This window comes from Haematobia irritans, chromosome 5, assembly GCF_050003625.1.
Source record: "Haematobia irritans isolate KBUSLIRL chromosome 5, ASM5000362v1, whole genome shotgun sequence".
Lineage (NCBI taxonomy): Eukaryota > Metazoa > Arthropoda > Insecta > Diptera > Muscidae > Haematobia > Haematobia irritans.
Window position 1 is genome coordinate 81,116,718 of NC_134401.1, and position 25,669 is coordinate 81,142,386.

The 25,669-nt window shown below is 31.9% G+C and overlaps 1 protein-coding gene across 5 annotated transcripts in view; it reads left to right on the top strand.

Annotated features, from left to right (window-relative positions):
- Window positions 1–14,723: 14,723 nt before the first annotated feature.
- The window catches only part of Tsp42Ej (Tetraspanin 42Ej), a 37,263-nt gene continuing 26,317 nt past the window's right edge, over window positions 14,724–25,669 (top strand). The window contains exons 1-2 of one of the 5 annotated variants that reach the window (XM_075312177.1): window positions 14,724–14,859; window positions 15,588–15,716. In XM_075312177.1, the coding sequence (XP_075168292.1) occupies window positions 15,651–15,716 (66 nt within the window). In that variant the 5' untranslated portion in view covers window positions 14,724–14,859; window positions 15,588–15,650. Of the gene's footprint in view, window positions 15,169–15,587; window positions 15,717–25,669 lie in introns of all 5 variants that reach the window. The other 4 variants (XM_075312175.1, XM_075312176.1, XM_075312179.1 and 1 more) reach the window with 4 other exon arrangements.

The following is a 25,669-nucleotide window of genomic DNA, read 5'->3' on the forward strand; positions in this document are numbered from 1 at the left end:
GGAAGCATTTTGAACCCAAAAATATTATATGCTTGGAAGAATTTTTCCCAAAGACGATTGTGCTCATTGCCTAACATACTCGTAATTTTCACTTCCACGACATATTTTAGTTCTTGGCACCTTTTTCTGTAATACAAATAATGTTGAAGAAATTATTCACTTTTATAAATTTTTTTAAATTTTACCTTTCGCCTGCACGGAGAATCGAACCGAGCACCATACAGTTTGTAAGCCAACACACTATCCACTGGGCTACGTAGCTGTTATAGTCACCAGTAAATAATTATCGTTTTAAGTTACATTTATATAGCATAGTTTGCAGCGCCCACGAGCCCATGCAAACATAACATTATTTAGCAGAAACATACATTTGTTTGCCACGTGGAGCAGTGGTTAGCATGTCTGCCTTGCATGCAAAGGGTCGTGGGTTCAATCCCTGCTCCGACCGAACACTTTTTTTATTTTTAATTTACACATTTATATTTATATTTATACTATATTACATTTTATAATGAAACTTCGAAATGTGGGTTATTAAACATATATAGTCAGTAACAGTGCTTGATATAAACGAAATTGACTGATTTTTGGATAAAATATTATTTTTTTATTGCAAAAATAACAATTTTGTAACAAAAAACTGTTTTTGGTACAAAACTTTAAAATTTGGAAGGAATTCAAAAACTCTAACAAAAGAAGAACGTGGAGTCGAGTATAAACATACATAAATAATTTTATAATATAAACATAAATTTAGTTAGGCGTGAACAGTTTTTTACTAGCATTTAACACCGTCGCTCTAAAATTCCTTTTATTTTTCTTTAATAATTCATTTTAAAGAAAATAAACTTTTTAAATTGTTTTAGCTGCAAAACTCGTATTTAATGCCCGCTTTTATATTTGAAGGTGTCCGTCAACTCCTCGTGGACTACTTATTAATAAAGGAACTAAACTTTGTTTTTATACATTTTACTGTGTAATTTTTCACTATTTCCTCCTTATTTCATTTTACTGTCCCAACTCTAAAAAGGGTATAGTGCCCTTTCGTTTTTTTTATGAAGACCCCTGATTTCTTTTAATGAACCAAGAAAAAAATTGTGCCCATAATGCCAAAATGATAAACAAAACACATGTCCACACATACATAAAATGGTGCTCTCAAGGCGAAAACATATGCTGTTTGTTTTTCAAATGTCTATTCTCTTGGTTCCGAATGTTTATTCTCTTTATTCAAATTAAATAATATTTAGACTTCAGCATATCAAATTTTTGGCCTTATCATAAAACAATTTTCCGAAACAACATACAAGCGGTTTCACAGAAATTGTTCTCGTTTGATTCTTTCGCTGTTATGTTGATATCTTTCGTCAACTCTCCCGGTTTCCATCTCTATTTCTTTCTCTATACTCTCTGTCGCTTTGAATAAAATATCACAACATATGTATGTTTAGTCGAAATTTGTAAATTTATATATGTTTGCATTCACACATCTGATTTTTATGAAACATTCATGCCACAAACATAATATATTCTAACATATTAACATAGATGTCCCAAACATTTAGTGTTAGTTTAGGAACATTACATGTTTGCACTTAAATATATTGTGTATTAAAATTGTGCCCGAAACACATTTTGTTTATATCGGAACATATGAAAAACATATTTTTCTAACAGTGTAGTAATACCATAATAAATTTAGACTATTTTAATAACATAAAAAGGATAAACGAATCAAATGCTAATATTCTACATGTAATGTTTCAATTGAGCTTTGAAATATGTGGAATACCTTATTCTGGCAACAAGGCTTAGATAAAAAACGCCGTTTTATCCATATTTGAATAGAAACATGTCGAAAATAAAAAAACTATAAAATAGCTATAACGGTCGTTAAAAAAAAAGCCAGGAAAAAAGCTAAAAGCTAAATTATTTTTTCCCCCGCTAAACGACTTCAAAAAAATCTAGCGGGAAAATAGCTAAATTGGCAACGCTGTAAGGCATGGAATTTTACTAATATGTTACTGTTTTTTTTCGCTGGATATAAGAATTTACTACTGAACAAGATAATTTTATTCACTGATAACAAAGCATTCGTAAAAATAAACAAGATATGAACTAAAACCAAGTTTCCTCAAATTTAGTAAAATTTCTTATAAAATGATAATTCTGACTTGCTTTATTATAGAAAGCTTATCATACAAACGAATAACACTTCGCATAGAAAACTTAAGGAGACACACTTGTTAGAATATAGGAATTTTTCCTATATTTCTTTTATCTACCTGTAATCAATACCTGTCACCGATGTAATCGATATGTTTACGCTTGGGTTATTTTTTTAGTTGGAATTGCGTTGTTATGGTATACGGAGAGATTGTTAAAAAATAATATAGTAAAATAATATAATAAATAACAAATAAAATATATAAAATATTTGTTATTTTAAATTAGTGAGAAAAATTTTCGTTTTTTGAAAATTGGTTTATAAAAAAAGAAAACACCAGCAGAATAACAACCCCTTCATTCGTCTTCATTTTAGAATCTTCAATTAACAGGTAACATTCAGTGACGCTAACCTTTGGGAAAAATGGTTTATGATTTTTTATATATGTACACGCTCACAAAAAATCGCTTCTGTAACATATACTCTCAAACATATTTTGCTTCAAGCATATATATTTTTGGGTATTGCCCAAACATTTATATGTTTGATCTCTTCCAATATATAATATGTTTGAAAGCATATTGGTCTAAACAATATATGTTTGGGTAGTCTAAATTCCAAACATTTTGTATTTTTGCATCCAAATTCAATAATGGTGTCTTCCAAAAAACAATATGTTATTATGTGAACATATAATATGTTTGGAAGCATTTTGCACCCAAAAATATTATATGCTTAAAAAAATTCTCCCAAACAATATTGTGCTCAAAATTTTATTTTATTTATTTATATATTTACAATCATAATGAATTATGAAAATAAACAGGTAATATAGGTGCTAACAACATAGGTTTTCGACCTGAATGCTCAAAATTTTCTTTCTGCCCAATTGTATATTCCCCCACATCTTTCTCACTTCCACGAGATTTTTTAGTTCTTAGCACCTTTTTCTGTAATACAAACATTGTAGAAGAAATTATTCAATTGTATGATTTTTTTTATTTTAATTTTACCTTTTGCTGGACGGGGATTCGAACAGCGGACCACACAGTTTGTAAGGATCAAAGAAGTAGCTGATCAATTGCCCAAGGAAAAATAAAAAAATAAAATGTTAATTTTGTAATAACAAGCAACAACCACCAACTTAATTCAATGTTGCTCCAGGTTAAATAGCGCTCCAAGCTACTAAACACATATATGTTTATAGGCTATTTCTAAATTAATATATGTTTGCATTCAAGCATATTATATTTACAAACATTTTATGTCCCAAACATAATATGTTCTAACATATTAACATATATGTCCCAAACATGTTATGCTAGTTTATGAACATTATATGCTTGCACTCAAAAATATTGTGTTTAAAAATTTGTGTTCCAAACATATAATGTTTATAGCCAAACATATGAAAAACAGTCTTTTTCATCCGTGTAGGTATTGAAAATGTAAAAGGAGGACAAAATCGTTACGCAGCAACTTATTAAAAGTGAAAGGTATAAGAAGAAGAAAAAATGCGTTTTACAGTTGATGACATTACATGGAAATTGGAAATAGTGGAATAATAAACTAATATTTCAAGGCCAGTCGATGATGTTGATTCTTAATAAATATATTTAATATATTAATAAAACGTGTATTTTATTGAAGAAAAAATTGACTATATAAATAAATAAAATTGTATTTAAAAACGAAGGTAAGCAGTTCTATGTTTGAAGTAAAAAGGTTTACCAAAAATATTTAAGATTAGTCCCAATGAATGAAAAAAGTTCCATATATGAATTCAATTCAGTTAAATTTTTTCATTCTGTAGTATAAGGGTACATCAATATAGTAAAATAATAACTAATATATGGAATGCATTCAACCTAATTTCAACGAAAATCACATCGTTCCAAAAAAAATAAAAATGTCTTTGGCGCTATATGAAGTTCAACTTTCTTCAGAATGAGTTCATTTTAAATTAAAGAAGGGGCACATTTTTCTGGGTGCATATTTAGTAAAATTGTGTATTTCACTTGTATACAAATTTTCTTCTCATTTTTAGTTCACGTGATCAATGTATGCAAAAATAATTAAAATAAGAAAAATGTTCTCACATTTGGCAAAATTGAAATAAACTCAACTAATTTTCATGAACTAAAATAAAGATAAATCGACTATAAAATATAGATTCCAACATTTATGTTAGTTTAAAACGTAACATTGCCCTTTAGATATATGAAAGTTTTATGTTCGTCACTTTTCTCCAAATAACAAGTAAGGACAGTCTAAAGTCGGGCAGGGCCGACTATATTATACCCTGCACCACTTTGTAGATCCAAATTTTCGATACCATATCACATCCGTCAAATGTGTTGGGGGCTATATATAAAGGTTTGTCCCAAATACATAAATTTAAATATCACCCGATCTGGACAGACTTTGATAGACTTCTACGAAATCTATAGACTCAAAATTTAAGTCGGCTAATGCACTAGGGTGGAACACAATGTTAGTAAAAAACAAGTAAGGAAGGTCTAAAGTCGGGCGGGGCCGACTATATTATACCCTACACCACTTTGTAGATCTAAATTTTCGATACCATATCACATCCGTGATGGGGCCAATGTATAAAGGTTTGTCCCAAATACATACACTTAAATATCACTCGATTTGGACAGAATTTGATAGACTTTTACAAAATCTATAGACTCAAAATTTAAGTTGGCTATTGCACCAGGAACACAATTTTAGTACAAAAAAAGGAAACATTTAAATCTGAAGCAATTTTAAGGAAACTTCGCAAAAGTTTATTTATGATTTATCGCTCGATATATATGTATTAAAAGTTTAGGAAAATTAGAGTCATTTTTACAACTTTTCGACTAAGCAGTGGCGATGTAACAAGGAAAATGTTGGTCTTTTGACCATTTTTGTCGAAATCAGAAAAACATATATATGGGAGCTATATCTAAATCTGAACCGATGTCAACCAAATTTGGCACGTATAGCTACACTGCTAATTCTACTCCCTGTGCAAAATTTCAACTAAATCGGAGTTAACAATTGGCCTCTGTGGTCATTTGAGTGTAAATCGGGCGAAAGCTATATATGGGAGCTATATCTAAATCTGAACCGATTTGGCTGATATTTTGCAAGTTTTTCGAGACTCATAAAATTTTCGGATGTACGGAATTTGAGGAAGATCGGTTGATATACACGTCAATTATGACCAGATCGGTGAAAAATATATATGGCAGCTATATCTAAATCTGAACCGATTTTTTTCAAAATCAATAGGGATCGTCTTTGAGCCGAAACAGGACCCTATACCAAATTTTAGGACAATCGGACTAAAACTGCGAGCTGTACTTTGCACACAAAAATACATCAACAGACAGACAGACGGACAGACGGAGAGACAGACAGACAGACAGACAGACGGACATCGCTAAATCGACTCAGAATTTAATTCTAAGACGATCGGTATACTAAACGATGGGTCTCAGACTTTTCCTTCTTGGCGTTACATACAAATGCACAAACTTATTATACCCTGTACCACAGTAGTGGTGAAGGGTATAAATATGGGAAACATTTAAATCTGAAGCAATTTTAAGGAAACTTCACAAAAGCTTATTTATGATTTGTCGCTCGATACACGCAGAGAAGAAACATGATTGTCACAATCATATTCGAAGAGCAAAATAATATGATAGCAGCTATTTTTGCGGCGACCATGTTACATTTTAACCTGCAACCATGTTGGCTCAGTGAACATGGTTCTAAGAAAAATACAATTGTCCTCGTCTAAAATGTTATTATATTGATAAAAAGAAATTTGTTTCCATTAAAAGACAATGGTCACGATCCAAAATGTTATGTTATTTGTCAAAAAATGTTTTTCTTCTAGTTAAAAGAACATGGTCACAATCTAAAATGTTTTGATTTTTATGAAAAAACTTTTTTCGTCGTCGAAAAAAGGACGCCACTTGAGAAAAGAAAATACAAAATCAACTTTATTTATTTGTTTTTATTTATTTATAAACTAATTCATTGTTTATTTGTATTTATAATGTTGTGCAAGCAAACATCACATATTTTTACACACTCTAGTTTGGTTCAATTTCAACAATAAGTAATCATTCCATATTTACTTCGTGCCCATCAAATGTACAAACGCAGACATCATGTGACTGCAAATAAAAATAAATTATACCATATATCAAAATGCAGAACAAAAACCAGGTACATTATTTTCAATTACACTTTCCTTTTTTGTATTCACATAAAACCACGTGCCATTTCTGAATAAATAAATTAACACAAAACACAATAATTCCGTTTTCTCCGTCCAATACAAGAAACAATCAACACACGACTGACGCGCAAAATGAAAATCGTGTGTACCTGCTCAATGTTTTTATAAAATTCTTGTCGATGCAAAAAAATTAAAATAATAAATGGTCACGAAAACAATGTACATGGTCTTTATGGCCATGTAATGGTTGTAGACATGTCTATACGTAAACTATAAAAATACTTTTTTCTCTGCAAAAAAGTAAAAAAAAATTGAATGGTCAGGAAAATTATTTTTACAAACACAAAATACATGGTTTTCGCGACAATTACATACTCTAAATAAGCATTAAATGGATGCGGCAACCATGTCCAAACATCTTTTTTTCTGTGCCTGTATATATGTATTAGACGTTTAGGAAAATTGGTGTAATTTTTACAACTTTTCGACTAAGCAGTGGCGATTTTACAAGGAAAATGTTGGTATTTTGACCATTTTTGTCGAAATCAGAAAAACATATATATGGGAGATATATCTAAATCTGAACCAATTTAAACCAAATTTGGCTCGCATAGCCAATGCTAATTCTACTCCCTGTGCAAAATTTCAAGTAAATCGGAGTTAAAAATTGGCCTCTGTGGTCATATGAGTGTAAATCGTGTGAAAGCTATATATGGGAGATATATCTAAATCTGAACCGACTTCAATCAAATTTGGCACGCATAGCTACAATGCTAATTCTACTCCCTGTGCAAAATTTCAATTAAATCAAATTCAATTAAAAGATTGGCCAATGTGGTCATATGAGTGTAAATCGGGCGAACGATATATATGGGAGCTATATCTAAATCTGAACCGATTCCAATAAAATTTGGCACACTTGACTACACTACTAATTGTACTCCTAGTGCAAAATGTCAACCAAATTGAGGTAAAACTCTGGCTTCTGGGACCGTATTAGTCCATATCTGGCGAAAGATATATATGGGAGCTATATCTAAATCTAAACCGATTTCTTCCAAAATCAATAGGGTACTATGCCAAAACACATACTTGTGCAAAATTTGAAGTCGATTGGACTAAAACTGCGACCTAGACTTTGATTACAAAAATATGTTCACGGACAGACGGACATGGCTATATCGACTCAGGAGCCCACCCTGAGCATTTTTGCCAAAGACTCTCGTCTCCTTCTGGGTGTTGCAAACATATGCACTAACTTATAATACCCTGTTCCACAGTGTGACGCAGGGTATAAAAAAGCTATTATATGATTACGAACAATGTACACTCACCCAGAAAAAAGTGACCCCTTCTTTAAGTTAAAATGAACTCATTGTGAAGAAAGTTGAACTTCGTATAGCGCCAAAGACATTTTTATTTGTTTGAACGATGTGATTTTCGTAGAAATTAGGAATAATGCATTCCATATATTAGTTAACATTTTCCTATATTTATATACCACTATACTACAGAATGAAAAAATTTAACTAATTTGAATTCATATATGGAATGATTTTATTGAAATTTTTTCATTCATTTCGACAAATCTTACACATTTGTGGTAAAACTTTTACTTCACAATTAGAACTGCTTACCTTCGTTTTTAAATACAATTTTATTTATTTCTATAAGCAATTTTATCTTCAATAAAAGACATGTTTTATTAATATATTGAATATATTTATTAAGAATCAACAGCATCGAATCTCTTTGAAATATTAGTTTATTATTCCACTATTTCCAATTTCCGTGTAATATTATCAACTGTAAAACGCACTTTTTCTTCTTCTTGTACTTTTCACTTTTAATAAGTTGCTGCCTAACGATTTTGTCCTCTTTTTACAATTTCAATACCTACAAATATAAAAAATCATAAAACATTTTTGTTGCAAAAGGTTAGCGTCACTGAATATTACCTGATAATTGAAGATTCCAAAATGAAGACAAATGAAAGGGTTGTTATTCTGCTGGTGTTTTCTTTCTTTATACACTATCACGAACATTGATAGATTTATTTAAAAAAACGAAAATTTTTCTCACTAATTTAAAATAACAAATATTTTATATATTTTATTTGTTATTTATTATATTATTTTGCCATATTATTTTTTAACAATCTCTCCGTATACCAAAACAACGCGATTCCAACTAAAAAAACAACCGACGCGCAAATATATCGATTACACCCACGCGCAAACACATCGATTACGATGACAGGTATCGATTACAGGTAGACAATAGAAATTTAGGAAAATTTCCTATATTCTAACAAGTGCGTTTCCTTAAGTTTTGAAAGGATTGCATACTTCTTAGTACGAATGAACTAAAATATTTTTCTATGCCAAGTGTTGTTCGTATGTATGAAAAATTTTCTATTATAAAGGAAGACGCAATTATCATTTTATAAGAAATTTTACTAATTTTGAGGAAACTTGGTTTTAGTTCGGTTTTTGTTTATTTTTACGAATGCTTTGTTATCGGTGAATAAAATTTTCTTGTTCAGTAGTAAATTCTTATACCCAGCGAAGAAAATAGTATGAGTAAAATTCCATGCCTTATTCTAGTTAATGAACTATTCCTAACTGCTTACAGTTTAGGATTTTTTTACTGAAACGAGTAAATTTTATTATTTTTCACAAAAATTTACCTTAATGGAAATAAAATGGATAAACTATATTGATGAAAATTTTTTCCTTTAGTTTCGAAGGCACTTTTTTCTGGGTGCTCAAAAAATTAAACCCTCTATTCTATTAAAGCCAATTTAACTTTATTTTAGTTCATGGAATTATTATGTTTGGAGAAAATTTCGTTTACTATAATCATTTTTTGCGTACGTAAAAAACGGGAAATAATTATACATAAATGAAGCATAAAGATTTAACAAATTCGTACTTCTTACAACATAGTTTATTATTTCCTTAAATTTGTAAATTTAACTACAAATGCGGCTATCCTGAACTTCGTATGGCACTAGAGACAGTTTAGCAATTTTGAACTCCAATTTTTTTTTTCTACGGACTATAAAATTTTTTGAAAATAATAATTTTGTCTAATTATTTTTCTTGAATTTGTCGAAAATTATTTACCTATTTTTGTGAAATCAGCGTGACATCTGCGTTTCTAATATAGTTTAGTTAAAATTTTCTAAAATATATGTATCTATTTTTTCTAAAATTAAGTACAATTTTCTTTTCTGGTGGGTTCATTGTTTTTTTTTTCATTGTAGCCAGAAAAAAAAATGTAATTAATAACGCATTTAAATGTCAATTATTGCCACCATAAAGGACGAACCCCGTTTTAATGTGACGACCATGTCAGTCGATAGTCGACCCATTCTATGATACATTTACTTGGATCCAACATATTTGCATCAATTTACAAGGCTGACGATATAAAAAATTGACTGTAGATGTTGCTGTACCTACTGAAAATAGTTCCATAATAATTTTCTCTCAAATATTTGGTGCTCACGAACTTACTAGATTTAAGTATGTTTGATATATGTTTGCTTAAGGTTCAAGTGTGTGTGTGTGTGTAAACAATGTGTTTTTTATATGTGTGAGATGTAATATCCCAGCTGCAGAAGCAAGAGATTTGAATAAATTAAACGTATGCTTTTTGTTCAATCTTTTCGTAGCTCTCAGAGGCCTGAATTATTTTATATATATCACATAACAAGTTCACCACCGGTTTAGGGGTATTGCTGATATAAGGTGGGAAATCATTCATGCACTTTTATTTAGATACCAAAATTAGGGTCTAAAACCCCCTTTTGAGCAGTAAAAATGTGTTTTAAACATTTTTTTTATAGTTTTATTGGAGAAAAATGTGAAAAATACTTTTAATACACTAAGATGTAATTCATGTTGTAACTACAGATAGTTTCTTTTTTTGTATTTTGCACAAAACACAAGAGATCATTGTTGCTGTTACGGTTTTGTAACAATAACATTAAAATAGAATGCAATTGAGATGATTTTTGCAAACGTTTTTATGTTTATTTTTTTTTTTAATACATACTCGTATACGGAATTTAAGTTTTACCAAGTAATTCGATATCGTAGTGTAAAGAAGTGATTTGCCCCTATAGTTTGAGTTAAATCCAACACTAACGAAATCAGTTGACACACTTCGTTAAGAATCCGATTCAGTGTTATCCTCTGAATCAGGCGGTATTTCTGGGCAAAAGTCGGCTATAAAATGCCTTGGTAAAGTCTTAGTCATCATAGATCAACATAGATATAGACGTTTCAAGATCATTCACAGCACACAGAAAAAATCGTAAATGGCGTGCACATTTCAAAACGATCCGTTCATGAAAGTGAATCAACACACGTGTGGTGTCATATGGAGAACAGATGGTGTCAACCTGACTACGATAAAATGACACCATGCGTTGTCAAAACAACAACCAGCGTCCATGATGGGAAAACGTAGTGGTTGCGAATTTATACACAAAAAAAAAATCTGATTCAATCACGAAATTAATTGATCCAATTAATTTTCTAATTAAAATGTCTTCAATCACAGAAATGATAGCAATTAAAAAATTAATTGACAGTCAATTAAAAAATTAATTGATACTATTAATTTGTGTCATCGATTTTGATTTCAATTAAAAAATTTGTTGATGCAATTACATTTTTAATTGAATATTTTTTAAATCTCAATTTATTGGAAACATTTTCGTGAAATTTTTTTCTGTGTAAAGAAACTGACTCGAGCCTGGATTATCTGCTCCATACGTATTTTTCTTTTCATGGCCAAAGAAAAGGAAAGCCGTTCATGAAATCGTGAACGCCGTGGACGTAAACGTTGAACATTCCGTTTTGATTTTTCCTGAACGTTTCCGTTTCATTTTGTTACCGTCCGTTTACGATTTTGGAGCGTAATTTTTTCTATTAGTGCGTAGATGGCACTTTTTCGTCTGCATATGAGTGGTTTTTAATTTGCCTTTAAGTTTGTTTTCTTTCTTTTGTTCTTTTGATAAAACACCAAAATTTTGTAAAATAGTATAAAATTCTGTACATATACACCTTTCTTTCCCGGTTAGCTTAAGACCCTAGCAGTCAAAGCTTACAATTATATTTATAATTTTATTGTAAATGTAATAAATAAATAAATACACATTTCTTTTGATGAAAATTGATTGATTTATATGGTAATTCTCGTTCTCCAAAAAGAAATTGAGTCGTTTGACTGCGCTATTGAGTGTGGTGACTGGCCACGGAAAATAAACAAAATAATTGTGATTGGACATGAGACGTCTCTATCTTTCTTGGTTTATGAGTATATTTCAGTATTAGTAGAACCTTCTCTGTTTTCCATTTAACTATAATAGCAGGTTGTTAATTTTTCGTACTCTGCTCTCTTCTAGAATTTTGAATTTTTTATTTCTTATTAAAAACTGGTCTGATATGGATAACCATTCGTTCAACGCAACGAGGGTCTTAAATAATGCCGATTTAACCATACGAGCTACTGTATTACCATACACCAAGGAAGCTATAGACATCTCAAGTGAATTCACAGCGCTGTAGTTTGTCTGCACACCGTAGATGGCTCTTTCTCGTCTGCAATTGAGTGATTTTTTAATTTGGCTTTAATTTGTTTTCTTTCCTTTGTTCTCTCGTTGAAACACCAAATATTGTGAAAGTTTATAAAATACTGTTCATCCACACCTTTTTTGTAATGCAAATTGACTAATTTATACGGTTATTCTCGTTTTCCAAAAAGAAATTGAGTCACTTGACTGCGCAATTGAGTGGAATGACTGCGCACTGCAAATAAACAAAACCATGGTGAATTATCAAAGCATGTCTCTATTTTAATTGGTCTATGGTGGCATATATCATAGACCAATTAAATATAAGACATCTCAAATGAATTCACAGAGCTGTAGTTTGTCTGCACACCGTAGATGGCTCTTTCTCGTCTGCAATTGAATGATTTTTTAATTTGGCTTTAATTTGTTTTCTTTCCTTTGTTCTCTCGTTGAAACACCAAATATTGTGAAAGTTTATAAAATACTGTTCATCCACACCTTTTTTGTAATGCAAATTGACTAATTTATACGGTTATTCTCGTTTTCCAAAAAGAAATTGAGTCACTTGACTGCGCACTGCAAATAAACAAAACCATGGTGAATTATCAAGATATGTCTCTATATTTTCTTGGTCTATGGTATTACTATTTTTGGGAATCGTACGAAAATTTTCTTTTGCTTTAGTTCATAATGTACGGTTATGTGTACGGTCATTGAACTTTATACCGACGTTTAGTTCATAAAATGTTTGAGACATATTTAAAAAAATAGTAAGATTTCAATAAGTTGCGGAAAATTTCGAAAAATAATAAAATTTAACCCAAATATTTTTTTCCAAAAAAAAAGAAATTAAATTCAGCGTTAGTTTAACTACGAATTTTTTTCTGTATACATAGCAAACAATGAACCTATTTAAACTACGTTCAGTGCATTAATATAGGGATTTAACCATCACTAAATTTCAAAGTGCATGTTAATCAAATAAACGATATGGCTTCTAAATGCTCAAGAAGCCATATGGAGACACAGGGTATAAAGCACCAATGTTTACCCTCTTTGACATATTCTATATAGGCCAAAAGCTGGCTTCCATAGTTTTTATAAAATTTGGAGTATCTAAGAGAGGTTTTAGACGATGCAATTGGTTGCGTGCAATTTTTTGTATTCTCTTTTAAAGTTTCTTCTTAAATATATCAGCATTTATACGGTGAAATGTCAAAAAATTGCAAGAGGAACGGAAAACGTGAAATTTTTTCTACCCCCTTTGATTCTCTACACCGTTTGCCTACAAACAAGAGTTGCATGCAATTATTGCACGATGAAATTTCATCGTGTAAAAGGCCTTTAATATGTTTCACTCAATTTTCACGCAGGGAAGAAATATTATTAACTCAATAGCATATTCAATAGTATAAAGTTATTTTGGGAAGGATCATATTACTTCTCTGGATGTTGTTTTTCTCAATTTTAAAAATTATCTTTATTTACAGTGTATTTCAATTCACATATATAGAGTTGGGTGATTTTATGCATTTATATTATAGCAAATAAACATAGAATGGTATATTAAATATATTTTGTTCTAGGAATAATTATATTAAAGGGAATATACACAGACAAAAATTTCAGTAGTTAAACTAACGGTAAATTAAACTTATTTTTATTTCAAAAAAATTATTTGTTTGTAGTTAAATTTTATTATTTTTTGCGAAATTTTCCACAGCCCAAAGAAAATTTCGTTTTTTAAGTATATCTCAAACATTTTAAGAACTAAACGTGAGTATAAAGTTCAATGACCGTACACATAAGTTCAATATGAACTAAAGCAAATGAAAATTTTCGTACGATTCCCAAAAATAGTAAGAATGAACTACTGTATGGTTAAAATGGTCATGATTTGGAGCCAATGATTTTTTTCTTTAATTTTAGTTAATTTCTTCTTCTATGAGAGGGTGTAATTTCGAGAACTGCAGTTAAAAAGTACAACGGGGTATTAGATGTTCCTGGTTTTAACAACGCTTTGTGGAAATCTCAAAATGTGGAGTAAAATTTAGTTCAATTTTCGTACGAGTTAGTTTATTCTCCTATAAAACAGTTTACTCTTCTTCGGTGTAGGGACCCTGTTAATCTTGATTTATATCAAATATTTTTGTATTTATAGGATAATTTCTTACATGTTTTATCAATTAACTGAGTATATCTATGAATATTTTAAGGAAGTCCAAATGATTTTCTATTTGAGAATGGATGTTCTTAAGATTCAGCAAAAGTTTCTTTTTTTTATTACTCCCAAATGACGTTGCTCTTATTTCAACTATTTCTTAGTAAACATATCGCAAATATATTACGCTTTTACAGGAAATTAAATTTCTTTTAATACTTTTTATGGTAACATACAGTTGAGCGCCTCATTTGGCAAGGCCTTCTTTGTTATTCATCAGCTTGGTGTAGGTGAGGATAGTGGTGCGTGTACAAATGATTTTCAACTCTTCACCATTGACTGCTCTTGGATTCTTTCAGTTCGTTCATAAATCGACAACGACAGAACAAGTGGAGGAAAACTGTGTCAATAAAACTCGTGCTACCCTCTCATTCCATTCTCACTGTGATTGTTTTCCTGGCAACCAGCTGCTGTGTTGTTGCAATAGTGTGGTGAATTTTTATCACACACTGGCTCTCTTTTGTACGCACACATATACTTGTGCACATGGCGAGAGAGATATGCAAGCAAGCCGCCAAGAAAGCATCTTTCAGCAGACGGATGGATGGCTAATGAACGTGCATAAGATGCCTCTCATAGCTTTCCACCTCAGTAACACTTGTTCCTTAAAACTAAAGTGGTCGGGAAATCTAGTCGAGCGGGTAAATCCACTATCGAATGGCATGAGGAACTCTCATATCTAAAATTGAACGCGTTTTGTGGAGTGCCTTCGAACATAAACAAATAAACACAAAACCACCAGCAAACAAAAACACCATAATTGTACGGTGCGAAGCGGAAAAATAACTGAAACGACCAATGGACGGACGGACGTAGCCATCATCTGCGGCTGTTTATTTTCAGATTCTGAACAACAAAGAAATCTAAAATCTCATCAGAACCACAAGAATTTTTCATTTTGGGTACACTGCCGGGGTAAACGAACCGCCTCATCACAACTTCTTGATGCGGTAGGCGAGGGGAATCAGCTTCCCCGTTTTGTTTATACGTTCGTTCGATCTTTCGACATCTATTGTTCTAGTGTCTGTGAATATCCCTAGATATGATTGAGTAGACTATTAATGTCCAAGTCATATCATATAGTGTACACAGTACTTGTACTCTCGCACCTCCCCAGCACTGTGTCGTCATTTAATTAACTTTTGTTTTAATTTTGTGGTTTTTGTCTTTTTGACACGAAAAAGTTGGTCCTTACTTGGCCTTAGGTTTTATGTAACGTTCGAAGGATTTGAATGCATGAATGACAGTTGAACTACGGACGTTGGACAAGTATATCCTCTCTGTGTGTGTTTTTGCGTGTGGTGTTTTGTTGGTTGGTTGGTTTGTTTATTTGTTTTCATTTCTCCCATTTCGTTGGTTTTGTTTTCAGTTGAAGAATCATCAATTGTTTGTTGTTGGCTGCTGAGAAAGGTTCAAGGATACCGCCGTGAAAATGAAAATGACTTTCTCAATTCCTGTCTGGAAATATGCTCTACTGACCTTGAGTGTTGCGATTTCGGTAAGTAGTGTGAGCGTAGAACAAAAGCAAAAAAACCAACAATGCCATGTGAGAGCATAACTGTGAGAGTATCCGATAGAAAGAGAAGTGTAAAGCAGCATCATTGAAAATAACAACAACCACTAACCGAACCGTATTGGTACCCTTCAATGGCGAATCATCGTCATTCGATGTCAAAGTTAAGAAGGCCAAAAATGGCAAACTAAAATTACGAATTTCATTTGTGACCCTGAATTTGGACATAAACACACACCCATACACCGCAAATGGTGTATGATTGCAAACATGTGTTAGGTGTTTGTGTGCATAGATGTGTTTACGTGTTTCCAGAGCACATGTCATGTCCAAATTACGTATACGTTCGGACATTCCATGCTGCTGTGTGTGTTGAGTGTTTTCATGTATGAGTGCAGTTATTTTGCCTTTAAGTATGGTGAGGTGTGAGATTCACCTGCAAAATGACATTAAAAACAAAACAGAAAACCTGAAAACAGGTCACTACTTTTTAAATTATTTGTCACTCTAGGGCCACATTGTTATTCATACCATAAGTGGATGGATGAGCAAGTGCCTGATTATATTACGTTGAGATTTGTTTAGCATAGAGTGGGTCGTTAAAGTTTGGCATTTCTTTGATATCTTAAAACGAACAAGATGATTCTTAAGACAGAAGATATATAGGTTCTTTTTTTTTTGACTGACAGTTAAAGCCTAATGGAGCGCCGTTAGTCAAGTTGTAGAAAAATAATTAAACACAAGTCAGTTTTCTGTTGCTTAAGAAAAATTCGTATTTCTAAGAAAAAAAAAAATTGAGTCAACTTTGCTTTAATACTTCTGAAAGAATCTTCAAAATTAACGAAATCGTCGTTAAATTTGCTGACTTTTTGCATCTTGGCTACAATGCTAAGAAGCGTTTAAAAATAGGTATGTTTTGTAAACACTTTATTTTAAAGACATTTTTTATTTGAAACATAGCATAATTTATACTTATAGTCAAGTCGAATTTGGAAATTGAAGTTTTCGTTAACACGTCTTTAATGGAGTTGTATCTTAAACGTATGCTTACCTCAATTTCCCGCTTCTTTGGCTTGGAATCAATACCAAAATCATTAGTGTAAAAACAAAATCTTTGGAACGGGGCATGCTTTTTTCTCAGTGTAGTTGAGTTAATGTCGTTCTGGTAAGCAGAAAATAAATAACATCTTCCCACATGAACTGGAATAAAGTTAAATAGGACGCTTTGAGGGTGTGAAGGGAAAATAACATTTTTATTTTGGGAGTACTTATAATAATTAAGGTGTAAATTTAGGAACTTTCCTGTTTGTTCGGAAGGAAAATAACTAAATTATATGACAAACGGTTTATATCTATCAATAAATGCAATAAAACTTGATGCCGATATTATATCCTTGTTTCATTACCCACCAAAAAAGTTGAAAGTTGTTCTAAAGGCACAATTTTAAAAGCACTTCTAAAATGTCCTCCCAAAGATGTTCCTTATTTTAACTACACAGGCAGAGATGGTCTGTACCAAACTTTTTAAGGTTTGCGACTGTCACAAAGTTGTAAACGTCGTAAATGTAGAAAAAGTAACAAAAGTCGCAAACTGAAAATACTTTAGTCGCGTCAGCTAGGCAGCAAATTCGATGATATCCAAGACGATGGTATGTGCGAAGAAGTTTCAATTCTTAGGAATTTTCACAATTTTCGGTTTTAGTCCCCACATTTTCCTTATTGCCTTTTGCACGAGTACAGGGTAACCGTGGATTTTCTCGTCCTTTCTTAGCTTTAAGTTCAGTCTCCTGTCCAATATAACCCCAAAATATTTTGCACACTCACCAACTCATCAAAATAGGCTTGACCATGGGAAAACCTTCAGAAATTTCTGCAGAAATTCACAGCGAATGCTGTCAAACTAAATTAAAAAAAACGTTCAGGATTTCTTCTATTCAAAATTTGGTTTTCTACAGTAGGTTTACGACTTTTGCGACATACGTATTATACCGTCGCAAAAGTCACAGTTTGTGACAGGCCAACCCTGTACACAGGAAGTTCTATTAATTCAATTTTTACATGTTTAAACTGTTTTGTTTCAAATAGGTTAAAGACAGAGTAAGAATTAATAAAATGGTACATTTTTCTAATTTTTGTCGAAAATATTCTAAATCAATTCTAGAATAATTGCAATTTTTCGAAAGTATTTAAGGTCAAACGTTTCAAATAAGCTTATCACAAAATTATTTAATTCACATCCAAAACACTGAATTCGGATAAAATCTTAAGAAGTAATGCAATTTCAGCGCATGACAAGCCAGTGTCCTATGACAAGCACTTTCAAAAATGTCCTCACAAAGAAGTTATTTATTTTAACTACGCAGGAAGTTGTTTTAATTGAATTTTTTATAAATCGTTTTTTTTTGTTAATAGTTTAAAAAAGAGTAAGAGTTAAAATTTTTCTGGGGGGTCTAAGCCCCCTGCCCAGAGGCCTTCCTACGCTACGGATGGCAACGGAGATAGAAAACGAAAACCATTATAACAAAGTGAGCGAATCAAATAAGAGCAAATGGTGCTCTGCTTAGGAGAAGTTGTATGAGTTTTTCTTCTTATGACATCAAAACAATAAACCAAGACAAAAATAATAAAATAGCGAAGAGTAATAAAAGAAATATGAAGAGTGTAGTAGTGGTTTGTTACAATAGTTGGTTGCGAACGGATCGCGTTACGATCAATCAGGTGGTACTATCGAAAGTTCGGCTGCGGTCGGTGCCATCGTCTCGAAAAAACCCCAATTCTTAAGCCACCAGTAACCACAACCCAACGAGAATTTCCCATATGCACTCTATTTATGTTCGGTGTCGAAAAGCACTTCCATCTTGTGTTACTCATACCTTCCCCAAATAAGAGTGACTTTTGGCATGCGTATGGCAGACAGTGACGGAGAGCAAATATACATATGGTACAAAGGAGAATACATTTGGTAATATGAATTAAACGGGATAAAAGAAATTTTTACGAGCAATTGGCTCGTTACAAATGTTCCAAATTATCAATTCAATAAGTTTTCTTTTTTAGAACATACTAATCAAAAGCAAACTCCCGATAAAAAAATTGAGAGATTTAATTTCATATTATTAGATATGAGTAGATTCGAAAAATAGTCCGATCTAATCATTTCCTATTACATGGAATTAAATCTGATCAGATTTCAATATTGGTCTAGATCTAATGTGTTTGATATAATTCTAACTATCCTTACACTGAAAACAGCTAGCCTGATTCCAAAGATTTTGCCCATACACGAATGATTTTGTTATAGATTTCGAGCCAAAGAAGCGGAGAATTGCACTAAAGATACATTTAAGGCGAACTTTTAAATTTAAGTTTTGCGTACTTGCTTCTTCATATGTTATCAAAGCCCTTTGAAAACGTGTTAGCGACAATTTAAATTTCCAAATGTAGACTCGACTTCAAGTAGAGATTATATATTATATAATCTTCAAGTAAAAACGTCTTTAAATAAAAAAGTTAAACCAAAAATGTAAAGTCCTGAAAATAAATCCTATCCTATATTCTCGTCATTTATGTATAGTTAGATCTCGTCATGTATGAATTTCCCAGCAACGTCCCCTCCCAATGTTCCCAGAAACGTTCCCCTCCAACGTTCTATATTTTATAAACTTTCATCGAGCCGTTTCCGAGCTAATCCCGGAGATGCCAACAAATAAAGCAAACGAAAAACAATCAAAACGCCCTTTCACCATGTGTATTAAATTTGTTCAGCTATATGGTCTTTAAATCTTCATTATTTACTCAATATCTTTCTCATTTCAAGGAAGAATTCATTTCTGTGCTCTATGGAAACTGACAACAAATCCAACAAATCACTAAAAATAATTATATTCATGTATATATATATAGTATAAGAACAATAGGATAAAAACACAGAAAACATTATGGCTTGACGATGAAATGAAAATAATCAAATTATTTTTTTTAATTGTTTTTGTATATAAACATTGAAAGAAAAGCATGCCCGTTTTCTCTTTACACTAATGATTTTGGTATTGATTCCGAGAATTGATGTAAGGACACTTTTAAGAAACAATTATCTTTTAAATTTGAGTTTTTCGTATTTGATTTTAGTTTAAAAATTTTTCTATAATTCGTTTGTTCAACATTCTTTCCTGTGCTATCAAAGTCCTTGTGTTAATGAAAATTTAAATTTCCAAATTCAGATTCGTTTTCAAATAGAAATTACGTTATGTTTAAAGTAAACAACATCTTTGGAATAAATTGTTTTAAAAAAATGTACTATTTTTAAACGTTTTTTTTTTCTTTGTAGTCAAGTCACAAGAACTCAACAAGTATAAAGAATTATCAAAGTCAAGTTGACCTTAGACACCAACAATTTCTTTGATGTAAAAGTACAAATTTTGAACTCGAATCACGTAACTCAAATGACAAAACGACTTCAGTGAAAAGTTTATCGAAGGAAGAAAACTTTTTATCAAATGCGTCTTTTAAGCTAAGCGGAATTCGCATTCGTATTTTAATGACATAAGATCTGTGGCCTCACGACAATATTTTTTTTAGTGTATTTGCAAGCACGAAATGTTGCAGTTTTATAATTATAATATTTATCATAAAACAAGTATATACAGCAGTAAGTTCGGCCGGGCCGAATCTTAAATACCCACCACCATGAACCAAATATTAGGGTTTCCTTTGAAATTGCAGGAGGGCTTGAGGACTTGAGGACACTTCCCGAAGATAAATTTAAAGACTTCACCTATGAGGACTATATCAGATTCTGGATTTATAAGAACCATTTTTGTTTGAGGTTTAGAGGAATCATTAACATCTCTTGTAAGTGTGCAAGAAAATTATAAAATAACGTCTTGATTTGTAATCTTAAATCTGTAGAAGTAAAATCTGGAAATTTTGCATTGAGTTTCAAGCAATTTTCATTATCAGTGCGCCTTCTACTTCCTCAAGAAGTGAAGTCGGTCTATATGGAGGCATTACCAAATGGACCGATAAAAACTTAATCCGATACACGTTTTTGTGAGCTTAAAATACCAGAATATTTACAATTTCAGGCATATCAGATAAAAACTACGGTTTCTAGAAACCCAAGGAGTTAAATCGGGAGATCGTTCTTATGGGGGCTATACTAAAATATGGACCGATATTCACCATTTTCGGCACACCTCTTTGTGACCCGAAAATACCTCTAGATTTCCAATTTCAGGCAAATAGGATAAAAACTTCGGATTCTAGAAGCCCAAGAAGTAAAATTGGGAAATCGATCTATATGGGGGCTATACCAAAATATGGACCGATACTCACCATTTTCGGCACACCTCTTTATGGTCCTAAAATACCTCAAGATTTCCAATTTCAGACAAATAGGATAAAAACTACGGTTTCTATAAGCCCAAGACCCCAAATCGGGAGATCGGTCTATATGGGGGCTATACCAAAATATGGACCGATAATCACAATTTTTGGCACACGTATTTGTTGTCCTACAATACTTCTATATTTCCAATTTCAGGTAAATTGAATAAAAACTGCGATTTCTATAAGCCCAAGAAGTAAAAATCGGGAGATCGGTCTATATGGGGGCTATACCAAAATATGGACCGATAGTCACCATTTTTGGCACACGTATTTGTGGTCCTACAATACCTCTAGATTTCCAATTTCAGGTAAATTGAATAAAAACTGCGGTTTCTATAAGCCCAAGAAGTAAAATCGGGAGATCGGTCTATATGGGGGCTATACCAAAACGTGGACCGATACTCACCATTTTTGGCACACCTCTTTATGGTCATAAAATACCTCCAGATTTCAAATGTCAGGCAAATTGGATAAAAACTACGATTTCTATAAGCCCAAGACCCCAAATCGGGAGGTCGGTTTATATGGGGACTATATCAAAACCTGGACCGATATAGCCCATCTTCGAACTTGACCTGCCTGCAGACAAAAGACGAGCTTGTGCTAAATTTCAGCACGATTGCTTCATTATTGAAGACTGTAGCGTGATTACAACAGACAGACAGACAGACGGACATCGTTATATCGTCTTAGAATTTCTCCCTGATCAAGAATATATATACTTTATATAGTCGGAAATCGATATTTCGATGTGTTACAAACGGAATGACAAACTTATTATACCCCCGTCACCATTCTATGGTGGTGGGTATAAAAATATATGCCAGTAGATTGAAATTTTTTGCACAAAATTTAAAGTACACCGAAAAACAGTTTCGAAAAAATGTCAAAATTGATTAAATGAGGTTTTAGTTTTGCATGTTAACAAATAAAAATTAGTGAACCCACCGCGAAGAAAAACTTTGGTTAATTTAGGAAAATGTAGATTATTTTACGAAACTTGTAACTAAACAATATAACAAACGCTGACATCTACATCACAAAAATAAGTACATACATATTTTTCGACAAATTCAACAGAATCTATTAGACATAATTAATTTTTTTCACTCGTTAAAGAAGATTTTTAGTTTTAAGGAAAAAATTGGCGTTCAAAATTTCATGAACTAAGATAAAGATAAATTGGCTTCAGTTAAATAGAGGGATCACTTTTTTTGAGTGTGCATGCCTGCCATATCTTTATGATTTTGATATGGCCTTTTACATGTTCTTTCTTGCAAAATGAATAATGTAGAAATATATGCATCGGTGCAGCTAAGAAATTCCTTTCGGGTGGGGTTAGCCCCCCTAGAGAAAAATAAGCAATCGTGTACAGGTTATCATATTCGTCTGGAATTTCTTCCTCTTCTTTTATTTGCCCATCCGTTATTCAGATATAAGCAATCATATATTACATCGTTATAATACATATACACACACTGTTAGAAAAATATGTTTTTCATATGTTCCGATATAAACAAAATGTGTTTCGGGCACAATTTTAAAACACAATATATTTAAGTGCACACATGTAATGTTCCTAAACTAACACTCAATGTTTGGGACATCTATGTTAATATGTTAGAATATATTATGTTTGGGGCATGAATGTTTCATAAAAATCATATGTGTGAATGCAAACATATATAAATTTACAAATTTCGACTAAACATACATATGTTGTGATATTTTATTCAAAGCGACAGAGAAAGTATAGAGAATGAAATAGGGATGGAAACCGGAAGAGTTGACAAAAGATATCAACATAACACAGCGAAAGAATCAAAAGAGAACAATTTCTGTGAAACCGCTTGTATATTGTTTCGGAAAACTGTTTTATGATAAGGCCAAAAATTTGATATGCTTAAGTCTAAATATTATTTAATTTGAATAAAGAGAATAGACATTCGGAACCAAGAGAATAGCCATTCGAAAAACAAACAGCATATGTTTTCGCCTTGAGAGCAGCATTTTATGTATGTGTGGACATGTGTTTTTTTTCTTGATTCGTTAAAAGAAATCAGGGGTCTTCATAAAAATAACGAAAGGGCACTATACTCATTTTAGAGTTGGGACAGTAAAATGAAATAAGGAGGAAATAGTGAAAAATTACACAGTAAAATGTATAAAAACAATGTTTAGTTTCTCTTTATTAATAAGTAGTTCACGAGGAGTTGACGGACACCTTCAAATATAAAATCGGGCATTAAGTTCGAGTTTTGCAGCTAAAACAATTTAAAAAGTTTATTTTCTTTAAAATTAATTATTAAAGAAAAATAAAAGGCATTTTAGACCGATGGTGTTAAATGCTAGTAAAAAACTGTTCACGCCTAAATAAATTTATGTTTATATTATAAAATTATTTATGTATGTTTATACTCGACTCCACGTTCTTCTTTTGTTAGAGTTTTTGAATTCCTTCCAAATTTTAAAGTTTTGTACCAAAAGCAGTTTTTTTAACCTAACCTAGGTTACTGACTATAAATCTTTAATAACCCACATTTTGAAGTTTCATTATAAAAATTTTATATAGTATAAATATAAATGTGTAAATTAAACAAAAAGTGTTCGGTCGGAGCAGGGATTGAACCCACGACCCTTTGCATGCAAGGCAGGCATGCTAACCACTGCTCCACGTGGCAAACAAATGTATGTTTCTGTTAAATAATGTTATGTTTCCATGGCTCGTGGGCGCTGCAAACTATGCTATATAAATGTAACTTATAACGATAATTATCTACTGGTGACTATAACAGCTACGTAGTCCAGTGGATAGTGTGTTGGCTTACAAACTGTATGGTCCTCGGTTCGATTCTCCGTGCAGGCGAAAGGTAAAATTTAAAAAATTTATAAAAGTGAATAATTTCTTCAACATTATTTGTATTACAGAAAAAGGTGCCAAGAACTAAAATATTTCGTGGAAGTGAAAATTACGAGTATGTTAGGCAATGAGCACAATCGTCTTTGGGAAAAATTCTTCCAAGCATATAATATTTTTGGGCTCAAAATGCTTCCAAACATATAATGTGTTCACATAAAACAAACATATTAATGTTTCGGCAGTACCCAATAATATATGTGCTTTCTGCGAAATATGTTTGGAACATATGTTAAAGAAGCGATTTTTTTTGAGGGTTTAGTCAAGGGAGTCAATTCACCTAAATATATTTAGAAACTTTTCCATACGTGGCCTTCAATACTACATAAAAAAATGTTGTTGATTTTGTATGTATTTTGGGAAATAGTAGTATGCTGATATTGTTTGGAAAATAAGTAACATTGCCAAAAACAATATTGTGGGAAGTGCTTTTCAAAATACTAATAAGAACCGCGACTCACTTCAAGACCTGACTTCAAAAATGTATACATGTTTTCCCCAAATTTTCATTTTATGTGTTGTGCTACGTTATTCAGCATTTACTGGAGTCCCGTCTCTTTAAGCGTGATTATAATACACGATCTCCTTGAGGTTTAAAAGAATATATATCGGATGAATATTTGTTTGCTTTGCGAAAAACAAACAGAGCTTGAACCACACCCAGAGAAGGAACATGATAACCCAAACATGTTTCGAGGGCAAAATGTTATTTTTGAACGGTGAACATGGAACATTTTTGTCGCAAAAATGTTGTTTTCTAGGAAAACATATACATTGTTTCCGAAACCAAATACATAATGTTCGAGAAAATAACATGGTTGCGGCGAACATGTTACATGTTTGCAGTCTAAAATAACATTTTGCTCTTGAAACATGTTTGAGGTAATCATATTCCTTCTATGGGTGCATTTTCACCAAAATTGGGTCGAGTTCCTTGAAATCTTGAAGTCGTGAAAATATTTTTCCAGCTCCTATGGGATTCCCAGAGCTCCATACAATAATTTAGAATTTTGCCATTCCATATAAGATTTTTTCAATTCAAGATTCAATACTATTAAAACGGTTGTAAAAAGTTTGCTATACGAGGGCGGTTCGGAAACTTCTTAGCCTATCAGTGAAAGAGAATAGTTAGTTTTTCAAAAATATTTTTATTTTTCAATATAATCTCCTGAAACTTCAATACACTTAGTCCAACGCTTTTCTAGCAATTCTATCCCTTGATTAAAATAGTCTTAATCAAGGTCTTCAAAATAGTGGTAATCGCATCTTAATTTGAGGTAAAACGCTTGCCAGCAAGGAATTTTTTTTGGATTTGGGAACAAGTAAAAGTCACTGGGAGCTAAATCAGAAGAATAAGGTGGGTGGTCAAGCAACTCGTACTTTAATTCGTTGATTTTAGCTATTTTTAAAACACTCTTGTGCGCTGGTGCGTTGTCTTGATGAAAAATTATTTTTTTTGTGTTGTAAGCCAGGACGTTTTTCTCGAATTTCTACATTTAATTGATCCAAAAGGTTGCAATAGTACTCTGAATTTATTGTTTTACCCTTTTGCAGATAGTCAATCCATAAAATACCTTTGAAGTCCCAAAAAACCGTTGACATAATCTTACCAGCCGATTAAATTGTTTTTGTC